Here is a 26907-nt window from a genome sequence, read left to right as displayed (position 1 = left end):
TACCAAGCTATATGTAAATGTCCATGTATTATGTAGAGGCAGGGTAATCTGGCTTCACTGAGAGCTGAAGGGGAAGGAATAAAAACAGAGTAGTGAGGATTTAAGGAAACCTGAAATCTAAGGTAACAATACATTGGCAAAGAGTATAGCAGCTTCTCTTCTCTAGACCAGCCTCATACATTTAATTTTGGTGTTGTTCATCTTTGAGACCAGCCAGCCCCATCATAATAATATGTTCACAAGCCATCTTTTCCCCCTGATTCTTAACCAGGACACGAGGAAGGTTCCATTTAAAAATCATTTTATTATTAACATAATCTTCCCATTTAGCCAAGTGTGGGTCATGTATAAGGAATGTCGGTAAATATTCCATTTGAGGCTTCTTTTTACATATTTCCATTGATAAATAAACTCTGAATTCACATAAAAAAGTTAAACTTAAATAACTAATATATTTTTTTGTAACAGGCATACATCGTAAAATATAAATATTCTTGTACTCAGCCTTTGCTCTAGATAACAGTTAGCCACACATCACAGTTATTAACAACTAAAACCAAGAACTCAACTGATTTTCTGGCCTGGACTAAAATAGAGATGGAAACAGAAAATTCACATTTTGACTTTAGGCCAAAAGAGATTGAGAGGCAGGAAGAGAACAGTTTTATTAACAGCCTTGTTAAAAATAGTCTGCTCTGCCACTGAATTTTAACTTATTCTACAATTGGTAGTTGATTCCATTATAATTTTATGTAACACTCAAGTATCACTAACAAAATATGGCACATCATCCATGAACAACATAATGATGTTTCAAAACTACCAGGGCAAAACCGCAGGCGATATGAGTGATTTGGCTCTGGCTTCACCGTTCCATCCTCTCGGTCCAACATTAATGTGTTGTGTCACCTCACTGTTTTGGCCACTTGCCTGCCAAAGACCTAAAGGTTCTTTGCTCTAAAGGTTCTCAAACTACACCAGTTACCAGGCAGTCTGATACACTGGATCTCCTCATCCAGAAGTCAGACCAAAAATCGGTTGATCAGGATGCCCTGTCAAAGGACTCTGGGAATGATGGTAAAAGGAACCACAGGACTGCTCGCTTCAAGCTCCAGTGCCGTCAGGAAGCATTCAGTTGCAGCATCATCATTGCCTTGAGCCTGTAGCACCTCTCCCAGGCTGTTCCAGACCTCGTGGGCTGTAGAGTTGACCTGGACAGCATCTCTGAGAATCTTCTCCGCCAAGCTATAGCGCCCGAGCTGGTGAAGTATCAGAGCCTGTAAGAAAACAGAGGGAAAAGAGTTGAGATTGGCCAGTAGGGCTTTCATGAAGCTCAAATGATTTGTCACAACAGTGAAATAAGAGTAAGCAGCTCTGTGGCTCAAAGTGTTAGAGACTATGTTATTTATTTATTTATTTATATTAAAGAAAAGAAATTACTTAATGCAGGACTGGAGCAAGCTACTCCACACCAACAAGGAGTCAAGTGGCTTTAGACAGGAAACAAAACTGAAAAACAAAAACTCCTCCAACCGTAAAAAATCAGTAAGAACCAGAGCTTCTGCAGCAAGCTCCAGTTATCCAAAGTCCTACTAAGGTGTGTGCCCTGAAATGTTCCTATCCTACCTGTGCATCTCAGCAACCAGCTCATGTCTGATAACATCTGAGACCACACACAGAGTACCATTGGCCCTCAGGGATGGCAGTAACAGGACTCAGTTCAGCCCAATGAGCAACAGCCAGGGTACTTGGAATGCACATGGTACCTGTGAAACGGGAAGTGTTCTCGGACAAATATCACACCAGTAATGTATGAAGGACCAGCAGGCACATAATTTCCTCAGGAGCTTCCCTGTCACAGATTCTTTATCTTTCTCTGTGAGATGGAATCCAACTCACTAGCACATGATCCCAGAGCATGTTCAAACCCACTAGGATATGCACTGAATGAGGCAGTGGAAATCTCCATCCATCACATTCAGCTATGTTACTGTGCCAGAAATGTCATGGAATGACCCAGTAAGAGAGCTTTGTTCTGGGATTATAATAATCCTAAAGATATTACGCATTTTTACATTGTGATTCTGTATTGCAAAATGCATATGGAACACAAATCTTTGTTTTCCAGAGAGGCATCCTGATTACGTGCTTACAGAGTCCTTGTGACTTCTCCCCTCCAAGCTCCTACTTCTTGGACCACAGTTTCTTTTATCTCTCTCTGTACATATGTCCCTCAAATCCTTATTAACCCAAGCACTGATGATTAGAAAGTACTGACATTCTATGCAGCCTCTGAATTATCCACCATACATTTTTGCAATTGTGCCCACTAGGCTGACTTGAAGACTGCTAACTCCATCCTGGAGAACATCTGAGCAGGCTGTGCTCTGAAGAACAATATAAAGAGTGCTGTATAGTATTGGTAAGTAAACAAATAAATGCAATGCAGGCTAATTTCTATCAGCCTGGCAGATGTTCTCACATAAAGGTGCTAGAGGGATTTTCTGGTTTTGGAATTTTTTTGAGCTGTCAATTGAGTCAGCATTTACAGAGGAAGTAAACAGTACTTCCAGTTCAAAAATCAGATAACTCTCAGGGTCAGTGAAGTGATTGTCAGGTATCAGATGTGCAGTACAAAAAATGAAGCAAAGAGATGGAATATATAAAGCTGCTTTGGCTGCAACACACCTAACCTTAATAAAATTTAAGTGTTCTTCAAGATTCTTTATTTTCAAAAATCTTGCTTTTTTGTGTGTAGATATGTATATTTTATACTAATGAAACATGCGAGATCTTTGAATACTGGTAATACTTTTTTTCTTAAATATGCCAGACTAGTTTCCCTCCTTGCTAAGGATACAAGCTGCTCTTTTCAAGACCAAAGAAAGCAAGCAAATTTTACAGATATAAGCCTGTTCATAGGAAGAGACACGTTACATCACATCTGCCCTATTCTGTACAGCAAAAAGTATAGCTGAGCTTTTCCAGGTGACAGAACTAGGGCAAATACTAGCTGTTTGCTTGCTGTTACACTTTTCTAAGAATATTAGTGTTGAAATTAGCAAATTAGCATTAATGAAGGAACCACTCTTGCATGGGCAATCAGGTTGCATCCTGTACCCTCATGTTTCGAGGGCACAGCTTTCTCAAGGGAGCAACTCCCGAAAGTCAGTCTTTCACTGGTGTCTCAGGCTGGGATGGTATGAAGATTCCTGCCTCAGGTAGCAGCCCTGGGACAATGAGCTTTGCTTCCAAACAACCAGTAGAGAGAAATTTAGACTTGTGCCATGCAGAGCTTCAAAAGGACAGTGACATTTGGTCACTGTAGCTGTGACTAAACTCAAAGCAGCGATCTAGAGAAAGAATGCAAAATACCCTCTGATTCATCAACTCTCTCTCAGAATGATGGTCAGATGTCATATATTGTAAGTATCCAGCTTGTACATCCCCTTCCTGGATGACTTCTTTAAAAATACTGAGGTGCAGAACATTTCAAATTGTTTGCAGTCCTTGCCTGACTTTTCTGTAATAAGCATTACAGTACAGATCACAGGGAGAAGGAGAGGCATGTCTATCACATAGCAACATCCTTTTGTGACCCCACACCATCACCCATGCAAGAAAACAGACTTCCAGTTTACCAGCTGTCAGCATACGCTTGCTTTGGGTACCAAACCCTTCAGGAAAAAAACAAACCACCAAAACCAACAATACCACCCAACTAACTCCCTCTCCTTCCCCCCAAAAACCAAACTCCTCTCTTAGAGGAGACTTCCCAAAAATCAAAACAAATTATCCTAGTCCTCCACTGTATATTTTCCTCTGCTTTCCAACTGGAAACAAAATCTCCAAGTTACCAGTTCTGGCCTTTACCTATTCAGCAGCAGATGTACGGACAACATTTATCTGCAGACTAATGTCAGGTCTCTTGCTTTATGGCTGGAGATGGGCTTAAGCAACACATCAGGTCTGCAGAAACACAGAGGGATACCTAAGTGACATATGGTTCACACCTTCAGCCTAAGCAGAATGCCATCTCCCTACATCCTCTTTAAAACCAGAGACATAATCTTTGAAAAAATAATATGATAGGGATTTTGGAACTTGAATCAATTAGAAAAAGTGCTATACAATAATTTGTGTAAATAATAAGAAATATAAATAGTAAGAAACATCCATTCTACAAAATATGCTAAAAACAGTTCCTAAGGTATTACAGAAATCTAAGGTAATCTAGTTGTTCTTTCTACATTTTAGAATGCTGCAATATTTGACAGATATGTTTAAGAAATCTGTTGGCATCCTGCTAAGAGAAAGCAGGATCTTTCCTATTATTGCATTTCTTTCACATGGAAGAAAAGAAATTTATGACATTTGCTTCTAACACAGTTATAAAAGCCTCTAATGTGTGTGGGCTTCTTCATTTTGTAGCTCAGTACAAATGTTGCTTATTACTTCACTCCATGTTTGGTTTGCTGAGAATTTTGGGGTTCTTTGTTTTGTTTTGTCAAATCACTGATCTCTTAGTGTGTTAAGGCCTCCACTTTGTCTTTATGTTGTAAACTCTCTAAGCCAGTTCTACATTTTAGAGGTTGATTTCGTAACTCATAAAAAACTCCAAGAGAAAAGTCTAATCAGAAATGGCACAGCCAGAAAGTGAAGGGAATCTCTGAAGAAGCGAAGAGACTTTTTTGTGCCATCATCACAAGAAGTGAAAGAAGTGCTTCATGTCTCCAATCCGCTGATATTTATACCAGTCACTTTGAATAATCAGCAGTACTCAAAGATTTGTGGAGTTCAGATGCTCTCTGCTCAAGGAAAGGTCAACAGCCCTTTACAATGCCCAGGCCACCACTGGGGATTAGAGCTGGGAGTAACAGGGACTTTGCAACTCCAAGAGCCTCCAGGGGCTCTCAGAAGGGGCTTTCTAAAAGAGTATCACAGTGTGCTGCCTGCAACAGGGAGGTACTGCAGTCACTATAAACAAGGTTCTACATAAATTTCACATCCCAACAGAACAAAATCCCTTAGGAATTAATAAAAATGGGGGGAAAAGTGCTTCCAATTTCTGCCACAGGTTATTTTCAAGATCTTACCAGTTGTTTCCTCACCAAGTTTGGAGTCACAAAGTCTCCCTCTCATTGGTCAACAATTTTACGTGTCTTTTCTCCGCCAATCATCCCCTTTACACTTCATTTTACATTGCCCCACTTACAAAACTGCCACTCTTTGCTTCTTTCACCCAAGCATCTGTTCAAGGACTGTTTCTACAATGCTCAGTCAAACAAGGCCTAACCCCTAACTAAAGGCCCTTGACGCTGTTGGCAAAACAGGAGTAATTTGTTATTTATTACTCAATATCTCCTAGACATCTACACAGATACAGCCCAGAAAAACAGCTATTGAGTCTGAATAGACAGAAATATCTTAATGTATCATTCAAAACATTTGGCTGAATAACCTTCATTTATACTTATCTTACTTGCATTAAGGAATGGGGATTATATCTTCTGTATTCTGGATGCTCTCTTGGGACTAATCATGTTCTGTGTTTTAATTAATGACACATCACAGGAATCATGATACAATTAGATAAGCAAAAGCTAAGAGGATACTATATAGAAAGCAACAGGCTGATCATGAGAACTAGGATAACAGAAATATTGCAAGAGTCAGTAAAACAAAGCAGTAAAAATAACACAGCAGTAACACAAGTTCTGCAGCATGGTGGAAGCCTGTCAGTCAAACAGCTTGGGAGATGGACCTCGTTTTATCAGGCAACCACAGGATGACAGTGTGAAAATGTGCCAGTTCAAAAGAAAAAAAAAACTCAAGTGACATCACGGAAAGGTTTCCACTAGAAAGAGAATAAGACTTCAGCAGCTGTGCAACACACAGTTACACTAGGGCCTCCTCTGCCACCTTGTGCAGTCTCTTCTATTCAACAAAGGTCATTCAAACTGGAACAGACACAGAAAAATGACTATTGAAATGATCAATAAAAATCTGAATTTACAAGAGGAGACTAACAGACTTGGTTTGACTAACCTAGAAAATCAAAACCTGAGAGGAAATGAAGGAACTTGTTATAAAAACAGTAGAAAGAACAGAATAGAGAAAAACCTTTTTAGTTAGAGAATAAAGTTGGCACAAGAATACATGAGTATAAATTTGCAGTAAGTTTACCAAAACATTCCTGCTAACTGGAGTACAGAGGTTTTGGAACAGCATTCTACTTGCAGTCGTAGGGTGCAAACCAGTGTTAAGTCCTACAGTCCTACAGAAAAAGCTTGCATGCTCTGCAGGTTATGAGAGGAGACTTGTCTGGAGGGCCCAGGGAGCTTCCACTACTCCTGTTCTGATATCAGGTTCTCCCTCTCCTGCACTGTCAGGAAAGAGAGTGATAACATTGTCATGCCTATATAATATTAATACTTGATGCTTCTGTTTCAAGAACAACTTTCTCTTCATTCTTTGGGTAACACTGAGGAAGCAGGTGCAGAGAAATGTCCAACTAATGAATGCAAAAATTAAAAAAAGAAGAAACCTAGTATGACAAAATTGACTCTCAAATCTTCAAATCCATGAGGCTGTTTTTTTTTTTTTAAACTATCATGGACCCTACACCACAACACAATCTTTTGGGCACAGAAAGATGCATAATGGGAATTACAAGTGCATGTTTAATCAGCATTCACTTCAACAGGACCTAAATCCTTACTCCACCTAGATAACTTTCAGTTTGTCATTACAGATCTATCTATATCCTAGATAAACAAGATACTTTTAAAAACTGGTCTCTGGTGATGGCACAATAAAACAAATAATTACAATTCTTCAATAAGCCAGAATTATACTTTGATATATACTGGACATGTCAAAGTTATATTTTGGCATAGTTATTTTTGCCCTTGCAGTTCAACATATTAAGGTTATTTTTCATTAGCTAAATGTAAGCATTTTTTAAAGGAACACATTAAAATGAATCTGATTTTCCAAATGGAGTGTTACAGTCTCCAAGTCTTCAGTTAGAAAATGCATTACTATTACTTATTAATAAAATATCATCCCTCAGAATCTGACAATATGATATAATAAGCAAATGTATAAAGTCATAATTACTTAAATAAGCATGTAGTGTAGTCTTCACTGCAAAGGTACTTTTTTTTCCTGCAAATAGGCTTTCTCTCTTGCAAATTAAACTGTCATAATGATTAACCAAACAGTCAATGGAAAACAGACACCTAGAAAAATAAACACAGGACAGAAATGGAAAAATACTTAAATAACTAATTTATGATTTTGGAAACATGATTAAAACTAGCCATTTAGAACAGTCCAGTAACTAGTCTAGTCTAGTAACATTCAAATTTTTTCCATGGAAGTAACTTAAAAAAAATTAGTCATAATTATCACTCATCATATGCCTCATCAAACCAGAGCTTGATCATAACGTGCTAAACTATATTTACAATAACTGAAAAAAAAAATAAATAAAAAGGTAACACTACAAAAATCACTGTAGTTCCTTCGATGTAACTAAAATTTTCATCTCAAGAGAGCTAGAGGTTTCCTTCAGGTTTAATGTGTGACTATTTCTCCACCCTGTCTGAAAATAAACAGTTCTCAGTCTTGACAGAAGCACCGCTTGAGATTTTCACCTTTATTCATTTGCTATCAAGAAGAAAAATTTCATTTTCTCTGAGAAAAGTATAGGCTACAGGTGGGAGATGTTCTCAAAAGCAATGAAATTTATTTCAAAGTGGAAAAAAAAAACAAACCAAAAAGCTTTGACCATGAGTCCATTCGCACTTTCGTCTGTTTTAGGAGGGATGCTGAAGTATCAGCACTAAACTCTCTCTGCAGAGAGAGAAACTGGTAACTGAGAGAAATGGACAGTATGAGAACAAGAAACGTGGCTGACCTAACATGCAGAAGAGTGCCAGAGACTCTCACTATGTTTAAGAACCGCAGCCTGCTGACCCATGGAAGCCTCAACTATGGAGATTTGAGTTCTACCAGATATGACATTTATATTAACTCATCTCTAGTAGGTATGTTACATGAGTTGTTTGCTAAAAAGCTTCTAAATTTGTATGATACAGACTTTATTTAGGTAAAAAATAGCCCTCAGAGCTAAAAGTTTCCCTTGTTAAAACAACAGCTATAAGAACACATTACAAGCATATGAAAATAAAAAAATAGACTGATTTTGCTTTTAATGATGAGAGCAGGGAGACAGAAGAACAGTGGGAATACTACTTGCCTGTTTTGCTGATGACCTGCTGAAGCTGAGTAAACTAGCAGCTGCAAATGTGTAAACAGATATAGAGCTATTCAGACGCGGAAAATGATTTTTAAAAGCTACAAAAGACTTAGAGAACTCACTACATCTAACTTTCCAGTAATTTTCCCAGTCCACTATCTTGTTTTTAAACAAGTCCCAGTCTAAGAGAGAATCCACTTTCCACTGTGGTTTTCAGAAGGACATGCTAGTAACATCCCCATCTTATCTAAAAACCTTAAAAGTCAGGGATTATGACCATAAACAGTTACAAAACACACTGTGCAATGTGTGGAAATCCATATGCACTGTAATTTTAGCATCACAAAACTGCCCCTTGTTACATGCTGCTTTTTCAGCCTATTTTGCAAGTGTTAAGGTGGCTGCTATTTTTAAACAAATCTATCAGACTTCAAGGTTTACCAGAGACTTGACAGTGTTATGCTAAAATAATGAAACAGAAGTGTTAGTGAGGCAAAATGAGAATTTGTCATGATACATGGAAAAATAAGTAAAATTCTGCAGCTGGTATTTTCCAACCTCTGTGATAAAAATACATTTTTAAAATGTATTCTATAATCAATATTTTACACTTACGTAGAGTGAAATAGCACATTATTTATACACTATCCTCTCTTATTTTCCTTCTAGCTGATGAATTTGTGTTGAAACATGTCCATCTAATGGAAGTATGATTTTGCATAAGAAATCATGTGTACACTCCTTTTGAAGGCACATACATGTCTAGTCACTGTAAGTAACTATTTTCTGCAAGTGCAAAAAAATTGTGACATATTGCATCAGTTTGAAATAAGCCATTCCATCAGAAAAACAATGAATAAACATAGTTCTATGTCTGCAGACATAGATGTATTTTAATGCAGGGATTTTGAAGGGAGGCCATATTATAAGGTTTAACACCAACTGGATTGACCACCAATACTTACAGGTAAAGATAATAAGTGTATTTCTTCAAAAATGCTCAAAATAAAACCTCCTAGCAGCTCAGTATGGATTTTCTTTTTAAAATGAGAACAACCAGCTAATAATACTACAGTCGATCTCTCATTAAACCAAACAAAGCAACTGATGAACAAATACGAACCTGCGCCTGCAGGCAACATTTTGTTCACAGCCTACCCCAGAACACTGCCTACGTGTCCTTTTCTGCCTTGTCCCCCTCCCTTGCCTTCCCCCATGCCCAGCACACATAGAAGCTGCTCTGTGTGCTCCGTGTCATCGCTGAAGGCCCAGTTTGTTATTTCTCTACCCTTCCCCCAGTGCTAACATACCCCCTAAGGTATCCAATTGCTTCCTCTGCTGCAAAACACTTGTTGCTAGGAGAAAACCTACTGCTTGGCAACAGATTTTTAAAACAACAACTTTGGCTTTGTTACACTGAACTTCCCATCGCCAGCATGAAATAACGAACGTGCGTGGTCGGTCGTGCATCTGTGTACTTATAACCGCCCTGAAAATCACTGACCCCTTCCAGCAGGGAGGTGCTTGCCTTTTAGTTCCTTACTGCTCACAGCCCAGAATGCAGAAAGGTTCACAACTGAAGTTTGTTTTTTAAAGTTGCTGATCACAGCCCTCCATGCCATGGAAGCTCTTGGGGGACATCTTTTCCTGTTAAGACAACATGATCTTGCAGTAGCCTGCTGTACTTTTGATTTACACTCTCTGTGAATGTCCTATCAGTTTATAAAAACATAGCATGACTACCAGGCTACACTGCAAGAACTAATTTGACTATAGCAAGTACACTGGAAACAAATAAAACATCTCAGGGATAGAGTGAACTAGCTAAGGACTCCAAAGATTATTTAACTTTTTTTTAACTCCATCTGAATATTAAACAGAGGGTTTTATTTCATACGTTCTGTTTACCAACACAGTAAACCCTCAAGGATTCTCCCTTCAGAAGTCAGATGACTATGGCTCTGGCAAGTACTGCATCACCACTTGCATCAGGGAATAATTAAGTACAACCTTAGTCCTCAGATTATGGCCAGTCCTAAATTTGGTTACTTGTCATTTGGTACAAAAGTTTTACATTTTGTCCCAGGTGTGACACCATGAGACGACAATGAAGTGTATGTAGGTCTCTTGATCACCTTCCTCAGTGTGGAAGCTTGGCAGCACTCTATCTTCCCTTCCCTCCCTCCAAGCACTGAAGCCACGTCAGTGCCCACAAACAGGAAAAGAGGATTTCCCAAATGGATAAAATCCTTCAAGTACATACACCTGTGATGAAAATTGGTGCTGGAGACCACAGCTACAGATAGTGCTGTTTATGAATGGGCCCACAATGCTTTCCTTAATTCAGTATGTCTTTGTATATTGTCATGGATACATTCACCCCTTTCCCATACGTAGACAATTTATAGATGTACGTGCATCACAGGATATTCACAACAGAAATCCTACCATTTTATCAGTCTAATCTGTAGCTGTATTTCAACACTACTTGGGTTCAAAGTAAGGCCAAGTTTACCACTGGATCACTGTGGTTCATACAGAGACTCCTGTTATTGATGCCATTATTTGCTCAGTTTTGAGTCAAAGGATTGGAAGCACAGAAAACTATATTTCTATTATTCAAAACTTAGATCTAACATAAAATGCTTTCAATATCCAAAACAGGAAAAAAAAACACATCAGCTCCTCCAAAAATTATTCAGTGCAGTACAGGCTAGAGAAACAGAAAATCAGACTAAGATTTTTCAAATTAGGAGCCTCAAAGTCAGCCCACGGAGTCAATATTCAAGTATTTGAAAAAAAGCTGGATTTTTCACAAGAATTGAGGATACTAGGAATTCAGTGTCCTACCTCCACTGCCTAATACTGGATTCTAATCTAGTACATCTGAAGGTTCCTGGTGTTGAAAGCTTGTGCTCCATGCAAATCTATCATAATGTCAAGAAATTCATGTTTTTCTGTCCGTCAGTCAACCACTGATAGAATTAAAGAATAAGTAATTAGAAAGAGCAAACAATGACTTTTTAAGAAGCTGTTTTTCATTAATGACAGTTTTTCTATAAAATCACATTAAACATACTGGTTACATGTGGCTTCTGGAAATAGTAATTAGAAAAATTGATCAAATGTTTTAATGGAGAAATCAATCTGAAGTCAGGGGAATAGTTTATGTATCTAAGAAAAACCAGAGCTGCAGATGCAGTACTAGGCTCTGTGGGTAAAACTTATAATTAATAGAACTGTCAGAGTTCAAAACAAGCACTTTGGAGATCTTTAGCTAGATTGCCACTATATTGAAAGCCAGCACTGGCAGTCCATGCTTGTACACACTCAATACTACAGAAACTAGCACTTACTTGTCTGAAATTTTGAGACTATGGAAAAGGAATCACAAGTGAATTATATTCTTCTGAAGAACCTTTTTGCATTTATGCATGTGCATTTCCCTCAAATATTCTGAAAAATGCTGTATTAAATATTCAAAGTCAGAACTGCAGTATTAGATAAAAGATGACCAGTCCTTCCATTACTGAAATAAAACAGGAATTCAAAGATTAAAGCACATTATTCACATTTTCATGCCTTTTGCCTTTAGCCAAAGAGACTTTTGCATATAAAAATATGTACATACATATGTTATAACTATGACCAACGTCACTATTTCAAAAGTGTATGACACCACAGCAGCACATACTATACTGGCATTGCAGTAACCTCTAAGAAAAAGAGATTATTTTTAATACAGCATTAATAAATATATTTTTTAAAGCATTCCCAGGAAACAGACCATTTCCTTCCCTACCAAGCAGATGTGAACTGCCATCTGCTCGTCAGGCTCAACACACTACACTGGAAGAGCCATTTTCATGGTAGTTTGCAAAAACCTTCCATCATGACAGGGAATGCACCCCTTTCTCCCCTCAGATTCTGAAAGGAAAGGCAGAAGCTGTAGGTAGCCTGCTAACCTGCCTGTCTGACAGGACAGCTGCCAGCAGACCCATCTTTAAGGGATGGCTATTTTCAGTGCGAAGGGAAGGCATACACCCTCCCATCTGTGCACCATCAGGCAGAGATCAGAAGAGCCAAAGCCTACCATTGGCTAAGAAAGGGCTTTTAACACTTTCAGAAAAATAAAACAAACACTTTTCTATATACTGACTTACCTTTCACAAAACCTGAATAAGTTGAACATACTGAAAACTAAAGAAAAAAGCTTCAGACAACTAAAGAGAGAAACCTAAACAGCAGTATTTTTTGGGGGGGGGGAAGCTAAGAATAACATCAGTGTACCTCAACATATAAGCCTTTGCTAATACTGATCTGGAAGCAAACAGATTAATATAACTGAAGTATCACCTGTGTTTTATAGTTCAAGTCTATATAAGCCTATCACATTTTCTCAAATCTTTTTGTGGATCTTTGTTAATTTTTTACTGAAAACTTGCCAAAAATAAGGTATTTTCCACTTAGTTACCATCAGATCAGAAGAGCCCTCCTAGGTCAAACATTTGTATCCCCTGTTGTTACACACAACCTTAGTACAGGATTTCTTGTTCCACAGTGTGGAATTCTACAGCAAGGAGTCCTTGCCAAATCATCTTCCCAAATTTTTCACTAGCTGGTTTGTTTTCATTTGTTCCAGTGTCAGTGCCACTTAGCCTTATTTGGATTATGCATATTCCTCTCATGTTTACAAGGAGCATATAGTATTATTAAAATTTCCAGGGAATGTTTCAGAGACTTACCAGAGCTACAGTGCAGTCACCTCAGTGCCCCCTGTGTATAAGGACAACACTGATGCAAAGCTACAGGTCGGTTTTGCCATCCAGCCACATTACTTGGGATTACAAGAGTATCACAGACCTGTGAGGAAAACCCATGTGAAACCTATGCTTTAGTTCACACTGAGGTTTCAGTGTTGACCAGCCTCAACTGTTTTTACTGGGCATGGCAGTCTCCCTGTTTTGGGAATATGAAGAAACCAGTGGAGCATGAACACCACCCCCTTCTACAAGGAAAGGAGAAATCTGTAAGCTTACAAAATTAATGGTGAGACTACACTCTTGACAAGATGATGACACTGATAACAGGGACAACATGATGTCTCATGTTGGGTTCATTGTTCAACTCATGAACAATGAAGATGCAGCTCTTGTAGAACAATGGAGATGACCAACTACTACCCAGCTCTCTGTTCTCCCCAGTCATTTCCATACTCCATCTTGCTCTTGCATGTTTGTGAAAGTTACCATATTTCTTAAACTAAAGGGTCTCCAAGTCTCGCTTTTAATCAAACTTAGGTCTTTGTCCTGCAACTGTTCTTCCCAAGTAGAGGTACTATATTAACTATTCTAAAATCTTCTGTTAACAAATGATTAATCCAATAATATTTAGTGAAGCCTAGGTTATTTCACTAACTAGTTCTTCCAGAATTCTGGTCAACTCCTCCATACTCTTCCACCAGCAAGTACTTGACACAATTTCTATACTTTCATTTCCTCTACTAATTTTATCTTTGCCATCCATGATAAATATCAGCATTCCTGTTAAAGATTGAGGCAAAATATGAGCTGTAGTTATGGACTTTTTATAAGTGGATATCCATCACTGCACTGATTGACACTGATTGACATTTTAAATCATATGCTGTGGTTGGTTTATGGCTCTTGAAATCCATTTTCCAAACTGTATAATAAATTAGTGTACAAGGTTGGAATCTGTAGAGAAGTGCAATTCCAAATGCTGTTTCTCCCTCAGTCCTTTCCTTTGGTTTACTATTCTCAGCTGACAGGCAGCTGGAATAAATTTGAGCCCTGCTTCCCAAAGTGTCAGAACCTTGTCCATTTGAGTCACTTTTCTAGTTCACTGGAGCACAGTTGGCAGCAAGAACACAAGAATGGTAGAAAAGGCACTCCCACACAAAGCTAGGATTTAATCAGAGTAAGCAAACCGGGAAGTTAATGCTGAGTGAAGAGCTGAAATGCAGAGTGGCAGCTTCCACTTTTCAAGGAAGGAATTTTCAAGGAATAAGAACTACAGCAGCAGCATAGGTTTGGTGGGGAAGGTGGGAATTCTGAACTTAAATGAGCTGCTGAGTCTGAGGTGAGATACAAACATTTCCTACTAGCTATTGTGTTAAACATTCATGGATTTTATCTTCACAAAAATATTCAGACATAAATGTTACATTAACTTGAATGTAATGTACATGGCAGAAAGACTGCACCTACTAATAAAACTTCCTTAAATTTTAGGAAGCTTAGGGTTTGATTCTGCAGCAAATGAGATGAGTTTGGATGCCTAGGCTGAAGCTACCTCATTTATTTTCAAGAGATCACCAGCTGCTTATACTATCATATCACAATTTTAAAGGAAATTAAGTTTGATGCATCAATTACTTTAATAGATCTGACAGCATTTCATACTGTTTTAGACTTTATATCAAGAACAGTTATTTCTGGCAGCTGTAACCTACCAACTTGTGGCTAGGCATCGAATTAATATGACAAAGCATCATCACAGACTCCATTTGTGTCACAGCATTTCAGAGCCCTCTGGTAAGTCTTTGGGTCTATGACCCTCATAATACCATCTGTTCTGATGCTATTGTGGCTATCACTTCTTCAAATGGTCATAAATTAAAAACCAGACAGAATCCCAAAGAAGCTATTGTCAGCTGTCAGGACAAACTGTAAAAAGGACCATGAAAAAAAATGGAAATTGAAATGGCTCTGCAGCTGATAGACATTCATTTGCTTGTCTTTTGAACATTTGTAACCACAGGACAATATATGACTTAATTTATTACTTGCACCCATTTAGAAAATAAGTGGTGTTGTTTTTAAATGAGAGAATGTACTTTTAAAACTGTGTATTTATTTTAAATTACTTATTTTAAGCAAAACCCACTTACCAGCAGAGACATTTTAATTCAGAAACCAAGGCAAAAGCAGTCCTTTCTTTTAGTAGGTCAGATCACCTTTGATAGATGGCAAGTATTTTTCCTAAGTGCTACCTAACACAACCTTTGCCCATGCAGATTTAGAGCTCTGAAACCTTTTTCACACTGTGTATTGTACAGAAGAAATTTTGAATCTGCATGAATTTTTTATTATTTTTATAGCCCTTTACTGCTAAGGTCTTTATATCACTCACAATTCACTATTTCAGCTAAACATGTTATGCTATCAATTAATAGAGCTAAAGTAATGTAGCACAATGTTATGTTCTGGAATAATTTTAAAAAGTTAAACTTTTAGGAGCTATCTCCATGAGCACTAACCACAGTGAAGGCTGGTTTGGTTTCTAATGACTATGCCTTATATTGCTGCAGGAAGAATTCACAAACGCTCACTCTCATACGCACCTGATGCTACCTAATTAAAAATCTGAAATAATGAAAAAGCCTTAGTCTTTCCCCCTGCCTCTATTTTTGTAATACTTGCACAAGCCTTTTTTTTTACATCATTCTCTCTTCTGTCCAGATGAAACTGATTAAAGAATTAAATAATGATTTAGTATGTCTGATTTCCTAAGGATATTCAACTTAAAGAGTAAGTTCGATGTGTGAGATATAAACAGTGTATTGGTAGTGACTGAGGAAGATTGAACACACTAAGTTGCAACAAATCATTTCACCAGCATTACTGATTAAAGACTAATTAATGAATTAGAACCCAGAAAAAAATGGAACTCACATGTTAATTTCAGATACATCCATAAAAGAAACATTTGTAACTTTCACTTAAAAGTTTAGTTCCTGCAATAAGACAAAAGCCTCTAAAAACTTCAGGATTTTTCATCAAAGCATTTAGAAAAAAAATTGAAAGAATCAAATGTCTGCATCTTAATGGGCCTACAAAAGCATGCTATATTGCTCAAGTGGTTTTGGGTAGTGTCTTTCCTTGCAGTGCTTAGCTTTTAACACTGTGAACAATGTTCATGTTTTGATATTTCTGCCAAGTAAGTGCTTTGCTAATGAATTGCTTCGCTTGGTTCATCTGCACAGCTCTAAAGGACTGAAGATTTTTTCCAGGTCAGCTGCTTTACGTATAGATATGTGGCTCTGGAATATGAGCACTCCATTTTAACATCTCAGTGTTTTGCTAATACTTCTTTTTCCTTCAATTCTATGCCAGGTCTTAAGAAAGAAAAGCTGTTTCTAAAAGCAACTTCAAATCCAATGCAAGGGCTGTTTCTTGAAAGCCAGCTTTCTTGAAGCATCACAACAGCATCTATCATAATGTAGGATTTCTCAGATTTGTGAGAAAAAGCCACACAAGTATTACCTACATGTCAGATATCAGTAGAAAGAAGTTGTAATGCAGAGTTATGTAGAAAGTTTTTTTAGTTTCCCAAGACTCTGATAAGTGCATCTAAGTAAAAACCTACATTCAACATCAGCATCTGGACAATAATAAATATTTATAACCATCCTGACACATTTCTGGGTATTAAACTGCCCTCTTTTGTTTTCCTCTCACTAATCACAGTGGGAGCACAGAGTTCTGTTTTGCCACATCTTACCAAACTGATCTTCCCCAGAGGATACTACTCTCTTCAGGAACAATCTGGTCTGAGAAGTCTTACTCGAAACTATATTTATTGCAGATAATAGTAATTGCATAAGCACACAACATAACAGCAAAAGGAGATTTATGACATTAGTTCTCCACACCTGACTCTGGTTACACAAAAATAAACATATGTTACGTATGTGCTCAGCAATTCATGTTAGGGGCTGTAATAGTCTTCAACTTCCCCCAAGGACACAGAAGAAGACTTATTTCTTTTTTGTTCAAACCCAGGTAGGAGTCTGATTTGTAGGACAGAAGGATGCACCAAACCATAGATCTGAAAAAAACTAACCACCCATTGTATAAAAGCAGTAATCCTTTTTCCTTCAGATCTCTATATCCGTAGACTTCATATTTAGTGCTGGTTTGAAGTTAACTTTTTTTGAATTTTGAACTTACTATCAAGGACAAATATAAGACAAGAAACAAAGACTTACAGTAGTTTATCACCTAAGAAGTACATTACTATAAAACAGTCCTAAGTTTAACTGAGTTCTCAAAAGTAATCACAGAATTAAAGTACTGATGCCACGGATATTTCTGAACCAGTCTGCTGTCCAAACAGCCATCTCCTTTGCCTAGCTGTAATGAGATAATATATTCATTGAGCAAATCCAAGGCAATATTGACAAAATCTTTCAGAAAGGAAGAGAGTTGGGGGAAAGAGAGATGTAGGTAAATGAAGTGATTTATTATTTAAAAGTATTGAAAGTTCTGCAGTGAGTTTGAGATAAAGGCCTCATTTTCAATGGCTGAGCTGAAATGGCTATTAAGGAGATGCCACATATCCCTTCACTTAAACAGCATGCAAAGGCAGTAACTCTCAAAGATGTAATTTTCACTGATAAATGACAGAACTGATTTAATCATCTACATTTAAATATGAGGTCCATCAGTGACCATACTAATTTAAATATCATAAGGCAAAGCCCTTCTAGAGTCTGCCAATCATTTGCAAGTCAAAACCCAAAGACACTCCACAGGCTCCTTTCAGCAGGCAGTGGGAATGCTGCTGCTGCTGCCTGTGCTGGTTTTGGCTGGGGTAGAGTTAATTTTCTTCACAGTGGCTAGTATGGGACTGTGCTTTGGATTCGTGCTGAACACATGGTTGATAATACAGAGATGTTTTTGTTATTGCTGCACAGGGCTCACACAGAGCCAAGGCCTTTTCTGCTTTTCATACTGCCACGCTGGCGAGGAGGCTGGGGGTGCATGGGAGGTAGGAAGGACACACAGTCAGGACAGATGAACCAAAATGACCAAAGGGATATTCCAGACCATATGACATCACACTCAGTATACAAAGCTCAGAGGAAGAAGGAGAAAGGGAGGGTTTGGAGTGATGGTGTTTGTCTTCCCAAGTAACCATTACATGTGATGGGCCCCAACTCTCCAGGAGATGGCTGAACACCTGCCTGCCTGTGAGAAGCTGTAAATGAATTCCTTGTTTTTCTTTGCTTGCGTGTGCAACTTTTTGCTTCCACTATTAAACTGTCTTTGTCTCAACCCATGAGTTTTCTAGCTTTTATGCTTACAATTCTCTCCCTGATCCTGCTGGTGGGGCAGTGAGCGAGTGTCCGTGTGGGGCTTGGTTGCTGGCTGGGGATAAACCACAACACTGCCCTAACAAGACTGACATTGGAGATGCCTGTGGGGAAAACTATTTCTTCAGAGTTCAAAGGCACTAGAAAGAATAAGCATACGAATTAAATGTGAGTCCCATGAATGTGATGCTCAGAAAAAGAAATCAGGAGGCTTGTACTGTATTTAAAGCTGGGTATGTCACAGCACCTATGCCTCCGTTTCCCCATTTCTTGACTGGGAATACATACTTCAAGGCAAAATATATTTGAAACTTCACATATTGACCACTCAAAACTGTTTTGGAAACAAATATTTTAACCTTTTTAAAATATCTAGATTTTTAGAAAAAGAGTAAAAAATATTTGAGTTATTGTCTTACTCTCTGCCATCCCAACTCCCTTAGTTTCCATAACATCTGCAGCCGCTCAGCTTATTTTTTCTTCTTCTGAACTTCCTCAGATGTTTAAGTATTCATGCCTAAAAATATAATAACTATAACTAATGCCATTTTTTTCAAACGCCAAGAGTTGTTTGCAAAATCAGTGTTTTAACAAAATGTACAGACTAGAGTCATGATTAACTGTTGAAACTAAAAAGCTATTACCTTTTTGCTCTCTATAAAGTCCATGTACAATTTAAAAGGTACAGATCAACACCACACTGCTGGTTCAAAGAGTGACGAAAGCTCAAAACAGCTTTCTGTTTTCAAGTTTAGCATTATTTAGTTTCACTCATGATATATTTTTCCACCCATATCAGCTTAACCAGGTAGTTTACCATGATAGAAGCAGCATCAAAAGCAGTAACAACTCTGAATCTGCATTCACAATGTTTCATGCAGAGTGAACTTGGATTAAACACACAGTGTTTATTCACAAATGGCAGAGTATTGCTAAGAGTCTAGTTTTAGAAAACCTTTTATGTGCTTTCACACATGAAAGTTTCTTTGCTCAAGCAAAGAAACTGTACAACGTAGCTTCTAACAGTAGTAACTAGTACCCAGGTTAAACATGGTAAGCTTACTATGGCTGCAGTAACCCTGCAGGGTTGACCAGATTTTTCAATCATTACCCAATTAAGGCAACATAAATTGAAACTCTGACCATTATTTCTCAATGCCAAATGTATCAATACCAGTTTACCAAGACACTGGCTCATAACTTTAGTGCTGATGTTAATACTACACCACATCATAGCAACAGCATGAAAAGATCCTTTATGCTCAGCAGAAAATCAGATTGAAAAGGCATCCAGACTTTCAAAGTAAAAGTAAAAGAATTTTCCAAGCCAATGGAAAATTTAAACCAGAGAGATCCAGATAATCAAGTTGTGATAACTGGGTATCTCCATCCTAGAAAAGGACAGAAAAGAAAGATAAAAGAAACTCAAAGACTACCTCGCAAGTTAATAGTTGAATCATTTTTACTACCTAAAAGTAGTCTAATGTTTGTATTTCAGAAAGAAAATTATTATTTCAGTTTTCTTAAATTACATGCAAGGCGTTAGAACAAATGTTGAAGAAAGGAATAGTTAGTAGTATGGTAAGATGGAAAAGTAAAATAAAACACAGTATGTGTTTATCACTGGTGAGACATTAAGCTAGCTTTTACAGTTTTTGAGATTAATTCCAGGGAAAAAAATAAAACCAAAGAAGTTGGACAACTAATTTGTCTGAATTTTAGTAAAGTTTCAATACAGCTGGATATAGGAAAACAAATGAGAGATGACATAGAGCAGCACAAGAATATAAAAATGAGTTAAGAACTAGTTTCTGCTAGTCCATTCATCTAATAGGGATGGATGATGGTGAGCAGAATTCAAGGTTTGACCTCAGGCCATATCTTAGTTTCATTTATTGTCTTAGTACATAGGTATCAAGAGTACTGATGAAAATTGATTGCAATGAAGTTATAGCAGAGAAGCAGGTCATCCAAAGGCTTTTAGTAAAGAGCTCCACCAGTCCACAGCTTGGGCTGCAATAGTTTCACTTAAAAAATCATTCTCATCTCCTATTCCCTAACTCTAGTTGCAGAAGGCAGCAATTAGTTTTATTCCAGAAAAACAATGGCCTTTTTCAGTGAGATTCAGCACATGAGGTGGCCAAGCACCATGTCTCCTCTCCCCTGCTAAGAAATCATGAGATGGCAGCTTTCTGCAGAATAGTACCACCACATAATTTTCTTCATACCATTTGCTGCTACTTGTTGAAAAGAAAATATTCTAATAGGCATAACAATGGAAAAATAACCATCACACCTTAGAAAGGAACACAGTATTCAGAGTTGGACAAAACACACTTTAGATTTTCCCATGAATTAAAGCTCACTGAAATAATTGCTTTCTCTGTAATTAATTTGTTCATCTAGATTAAAAAAATAACTTGACATCAAAAATAGCCTGTCAATAGCCTTAAAGGCCAATTCTTTAACTCCATCTAACCTAAGTTAGCTACCAGAAAACAGTCTATGTTAGAAGAAAACTGATCTTGAAGAAAATATATTATGCTATTCACACGTAGTAAGTTCGTTGAATTCTTCCAAAATGCAAGGTGCAACTCATCTTTAAACTGTAGACCCATGAGCAGGGGAAGGACTGCTAAGTACAAAACCAGCCAGCAGAGAAGCTAAACTTCTATATGCAGAAGTGGTCTTCCAATAAAATTTAAAATGAGATCAGTTGAAGAGTGAGAGAGAGACATGAAAAGACTGTTCCAGACTGGGGATTTGCAGAAAAAACACTGAGCCAGAGTAGACAACTTATCTGGGGAATGCAGTTGCTTGACATAACCCTGGCAAAAGCGAGCATTAAAATAATTCCCTGAGGGACAGTTGCTTCCAGATCTCTAGTTTTGCATTAAGGTAGGCCACTTTCTGCTTGATAAGGGTGAGATAAAGCACAATTTTAAAAAGCAAGTTGTTTATAGTTCCTCGTCAGAAAAAAAAGAACCATAGTTGATTAGGTAACTTCTGGTCCTCTCAAGAGTAGGCTGTTGTCTCGGTAAACAGCTTCTTGCCAAAGCAAGTAAAGGCTCCTCTGTGCTAGATATAAAGCAAAAAGCAAAAGGTAATTTTGCCACAGCACCAGAAAAGTACCTCAGAACTGCATGAGATTCATAGCAAAATACCTGCACTGATAACTTCTGTGCAATTTTGTAACAATACGTTATTCTAAAACAGGTCGATAAAGAGCCAGGGCTCAGACACTTGGCAACAGAGCTGCAAGTTGCTCACACATTTACTAAACACCTCAACTAAGCCATACAGAATGGTTTGTGCCTAATTCTATAGCACCTAGTAGCACCTAGTTACATTTCAATAGTATGAAAAGTTATGCAGCACAAGAAAAGAAAAACTAAGACACACTATGTGTAGATGACTTCACACTTCAAATGTTTTTCTGTAGCTAGAGAGTTCTCACCTACAGAATTCTACAACAGAACCTTTCTCAGGAAAAGGAAAATAAAATCCCTCTTGCTCATTTAAAGTCGAGGATGGCTGCTGTCTCAAAGCCTTTTTCACATTCTTTATATTTACCCCCAAATAAATCCTTAAAAATGTTTCTTCATTAATTATATGAAATTCAATTATAAATTATTAGATGTCAGATGTTACCTACAAGCAAAAGCATACCAGGTGCTACACAGTTTTTATTGCTGTGTAAGTTCTCAGCTCCAGCTATAAAATAATACTTCAATAAATTCAATAAGCACAGAAATGCCCAGGGAAGCAAAATAATCATAATTAGCTCAGTGCATACTTCAGCTGAATGACCTAATTTAAAAAGTGTTTTGCAAAGCAATTCTCATATTGAAAGGCAATTACACAGAGCAAAATAAAAATAGCATTTTTGAGATCCATGCAAAAAAGCACCAGCAAGTATCCATGAAAAGGGATGTAAGAGATTACAGAGGATAGTAGGGAAGAGCACACATTTTCAATTTTTTTCCATGCCTGTTCTCTTTTTTTATTTTTTTTAACAAGGAGAACTTAAATATCAAGAGCAACTATTAGCACTTTACTGACATGAGGCCTCCTGGTCATATCCTGAATTAGTGGGACAAAGACTACTGACATTTTGATTTTGTTAAATTAGTCTTCCTTGTTAGTATTTTTCCATTAGTATAAATCTGCATGTTTTTCCCTCTCCATCCTATTTTAGGTGGCCAGCTATCCAGGAAAAGGCATGGAGGAAAAGGGATATCAACAAAACCCACCCATTAAAGTCAATGACTTTAATGTCACCTGTAATGTTACCTGTAGAGGGTAAAATGCATAAGGAGATGGAAGGACTTTTAATAGGAATTGCCCATTTCTAAAACCAACAAAAAAAAGCTCGAAAAAGTAAATTTTTCATTATGTTGTGGTCAGATGCTTTTACTAGCTTGCTGGTTTGTTCATCATCTCTACTTAGTACTATGAAACAAGGAGATTCCACATAAACAATGGTAAAGAGTCATAAATATTTTGTTTTCCTCAAATAATATTAGACATCTCTGTCTATAGAAGCCTCAGTGCAGATCACCAAGGTACAGTTGAACCTCCCATGAGAAAACCATCGAGAGAGACAGAAGCCCAAAAACTGTATTTGTGAAGATCCCAACTGAGGCTTTTCAGTTGCACTGTTTTGCCACTGACATTTCTGTATGCAATGACATAGATGTACTCAAAATATTAAGGCAGATTCATAGCAGAGAATACATGTATACATCCATATATGTGTATATTTTACATGCACACATGTAAGACAAGCCAATACAGTTGAGAAAAATACTAATCTCTTGCACCTTCCTTCCATGATTGCTATGGGTAATGTATCATGGAAATGAGAGAAGAAAGAATAAAATCTGTGCTTTATAGATTTTTACCACTCATAAAAATAAGAAAATCTTGCATAAGAGGAAAACTGTAACAAGATTTTGCCCACAGACAAGTGTTTTCATTGTGTTTTTAAACAGAAATCATTACCTCTATCTACAAAGCTTGTCTTGCTTGCATTCCTAGAATCACAGGATGAATGAAGTAAGAAGGGAACTCTGGAGTTTGTCTACATATAAACTTGAAGTAGAGTCACCTACAGTGAGTTGCCAAGGGCTGTGACCTGTCAGATTTTGAATGTCTCCAATGATGTGAGATACCCAAAAACTCTTTGGTAAGTGGATGTATCTTACATGTGTATCTGAAAAACTGTCACCATTGCACAAACAGTATGTGATCATCCTCTCGTTCCCAAGTTCTTTGCCTGTCAAATTACTTGAAACACTGCAGAGCAGGGAATCCCTCCTCAGATGCTGTGTTACATGTCCAGCAAAAACAAAGCCCTATTCCAGACTGGGCCACTGTGATCTTTGGATTTTTCCTCCTTGAACTTGAAATGATACCTGGTTGCTACTTAACAAATGATGATATTTGATCCATAGTTGCTGTATATTAAATTAATTGATAATATCTCAGTTTTGATAGCAGAACCCAATTCAAAGACTATATGCTACAAAATGTGAAAAGCTTGAGATGAACACTACTTGTATTACAAAACCTTAAAACAAAGATTTTTAAAATCTTCCAAGCAAAGAGAAGCAGCTTTGGAGTAATACTGCACATTGCAGAACGACCTGTTGCAACAGCGAATTGTGATGAATTATCTGATGGGTGGAATTTTATCAGCTCCACACAATACAATAAAAACATGGAATGATTTGTGACATGCAAAATAAAGAGGAGTAATTCTAGCCAAAGCATCCTTTCCTTCTGCCAGCATTTACCACTAATTAATTTTCCATTTTTTTTACATGGGAACAAATACAAATGATAAAATGGTTTCTGCCAAGTTGAGCCTAAATTGATAAACTGTGGAAAAATCTATCACACAGATAACATGAAAACAGATGAAAACAGAAAGTTAAAGCTGAGCATACCAGGCAAAAATCCTTATGTAAAAAAAACCAAAACAAAGAAAAAACACTAAAGACCCCCAAAGAAACTCACAAAAAACCCAAATACCACCCCCCCCTAAAAAAAAAAAAACCCAAACAAAAAACCACTGCAGATTTCTGAAATTTTCTTTTAAGTGTTTTGGGCTTTTTATCTACTTTTGAATTAACTTTCCTAGGATTTCTAATTGAAAGAGTTTCTCTCTGTATTTCGAAAGCTGCCTTAACCAATGCTACTAGACTCCCAGTTAGATTCTCCATCTTAGTTCAGTTCCATTCAATGCAGCAGACTACCTTTGCATTTCAGAGATTGTCTATACCAAGCAACTAATTTAAACCCAGTTGCAGTATAGCTCTTATAATGGATGACAGCTGAGGACAGCACAGACAAGTTGCATCTAAGAGTGGGGGTATTTTCTTTTTCTTGTTGAAAGATCTGCTCCTGTCACAGCTGCTTTAAGCCATTTGGCATAAACACACAGCAGTGTGAAAAGAAGGTCTGTTACTAAGCAGGACCTATGTTTCATCAGCCCCCAAACACCACTTTCAGAACAACAGTTCTCAGGGAATCTACAATTGCCTGAGTAAATGGGAGTTCACTGCTTCAAGTTATAAACAAAATTAGTGCTGTAAATTCCTGTAGTCACTTTCTAAAACAGCAACTAAGTTCTAGTTTAAACTCAAATTTGTAGCAGTTATTGTTGTCAAAAACCGAACAAAAATAGATCTATTTTAAAAGAGAACTGTAAAATTCAGATAAAGCTTTCAGGAATCAAGAAATTCTACTGATCTTCCTCCAATGGTAATTTTTAAGATACGAATCAGTGTTAAGTGGTTAACTGCTGTACTTGAGCTCAACAGCTTTAAAAATAAAAGGAGATAGAGCTTTGAAACAAATGGGAAAAAAAATTTCCTTGATTTTTCACCTTGATTTTCACTTTGTTATATTTCAAGAGCTAATGACTATGCCAGTTGATTTTATGTACTTTTTATTGTACTAAGCACGGATGGTTTTCTATTGTAAGGCTAAAATGGGAAATAATATTTTCAGGACAGAAAAGAATATGGTCTGTGAGTGTCACATGGCAGATGAGGTATTTAAAGTGTATCTAAACGGTCCTTGAGTCACTTGAACTCAATGGGTTCCAGGTTAAAATACAAGCAGAATGGCCATTGTTTCCTCAGAGTACAGAATGCAACCACTTGAAACATTTAGATGTGACAGTGGTCAAATCACAGCAAAACACCTTCTGTAAGGTGCAGTGAGTTTTTTGGCCCAATACATGTTTTGTTTTCTCTATTCTGTGAAATAACCTTCAAGTTTCTGAAGGGCAAACCCACAACATTCTACTAACAAATCTAACAAACCCAATGACTGTTATTTCTCCATTCTTCTTCAATCACCACGTGCATACGGATGCACTTAGAGAGCAAGTCAAATGAGGACTGAGATTTGGCATTAGCATTTAGCTCTGTGGTAATCAGTTACAACCCAAACCACCCACAAGAACCAGAATAATGTGCTTAGGACAAACCTATGTGGCCTAAACCAACAATTTTACCTGACAATGAAAATCAAATGAGTTAACAAATATTCTCCAGATGAGAACACTGCCTCACTGAAAGAAAAAAAGTTAGTTGGGGTGACTGTGTTTAGACTTACTCTTCTTTAACTCCCACAATCCCTTCAAATGGGGTCTGAATTCACCTTTCTAAAGACTACTCTGTCAGTACAGTTAGAAATAAATAATAACATATTTATGACAGAGAGATAAAGCACACATAGTTAATCTAAGCCTTAAGAGATGTGCCTTAGTCCTGCATGATTATAGAAACTTTAACAGATATCTAACAGTGTGGTGTAGGGAATGTAACTCTCTAAGATAATGCTTTTTGAAAACTAATTTCTACATGAGTAATTTGGTTAAGTAATTTCTCCCTTTCTGTTTTAGTTTTCTACTCTTAGAAACTAAGCTACTAATGGGATTAACTGGCAAGTGCTATAATGAATTACTTAATATTCAAAAAATACTACAGTCTTCTGGGATTGTAACAACATACAAATGCTGGATAACCATTTCATGTCAAAGCTACATTTAGCTAAGAAGTTTTCATCCTGAGAGAGAATACACAGATTTGTTTCCTGGACAATGGATTGAAATATTCAGTGCCATTTCAGGCATTACTGAATGATGGCCTGTTTCAGGACTTTTTGGACGTCAGCAGTAAGGGCTACTTTCCACAACAGCACTCTGACTGCAGGAGATAAAAGTGTGTTTATTCTTTTTTCACAGGGGAGGAAAACAATGACAAAAGCAGGAAGGCAGCAGTAATGCAGAAATCTGGAGGCACTGATAAAGGGGAGGGAGAACGGAGAAAGTTGTTCAAATAAATCCATTCTGGTCAAAATCAGACAGGTGACAACCATGTGTATATGACACTGAATTGAAGTGCGAATCATAATTTCAAAATTAAGTAATTAAAGAAAAATTTAAATTTCATTAGGTGTGAGAAAAAATTATTTGAAATACAGAACACAAACTGAAGTATTTCAA

General features: G+C 37.3%; 1 protein-coding gene across 4 annotated transcripts in view; it reads right to left on the bottom strand.

Annotated features, from left to right (window-relative positions):
- Nucleotides 1–284: 284 nt before the first annotated feature.
- Nucleotides 285–26907, bottom strand: part of TTC7B (tetratricopeptide repeat domain 7B) — a 133895-nt gene continuing 107272 nt past the window's right edge. For all 4 annotated transcript variants that reach the window (XM_051806603.1, XM_051806600.1, XM_051806601.1 and 1 more), the window contains one exon: nt 285–1277. In XM_051806603.1, coding sequence (XP_051662563.1) covers nt 1056–1277 — 222 coding nt within the window. In that variant the 3' untranslated portion in view covers nt 285–1055. The remainder of the gene's footprint in view (nt 1278–26907) is intronic.

Source organism: Manacus candei, unplaced genomic scaffold, assembly GCF_025592945.1.
Source record: "Manacus candei isolate 608988 ecotype Guabito, Panama unplaced genomic scaffold, ASM2559294v1 h1tg000067l, whole genome shotgun sequence".
NCBI lineage: Eukaryota > Metazoa > Chordata > Aves > Passeriformes > Pipridae > Manacus > Manacus candei.
Note: the sequence above shows the minus strand (reverse complement) of the source record. Positions and strands in the feature narration are given on the sequence as shown.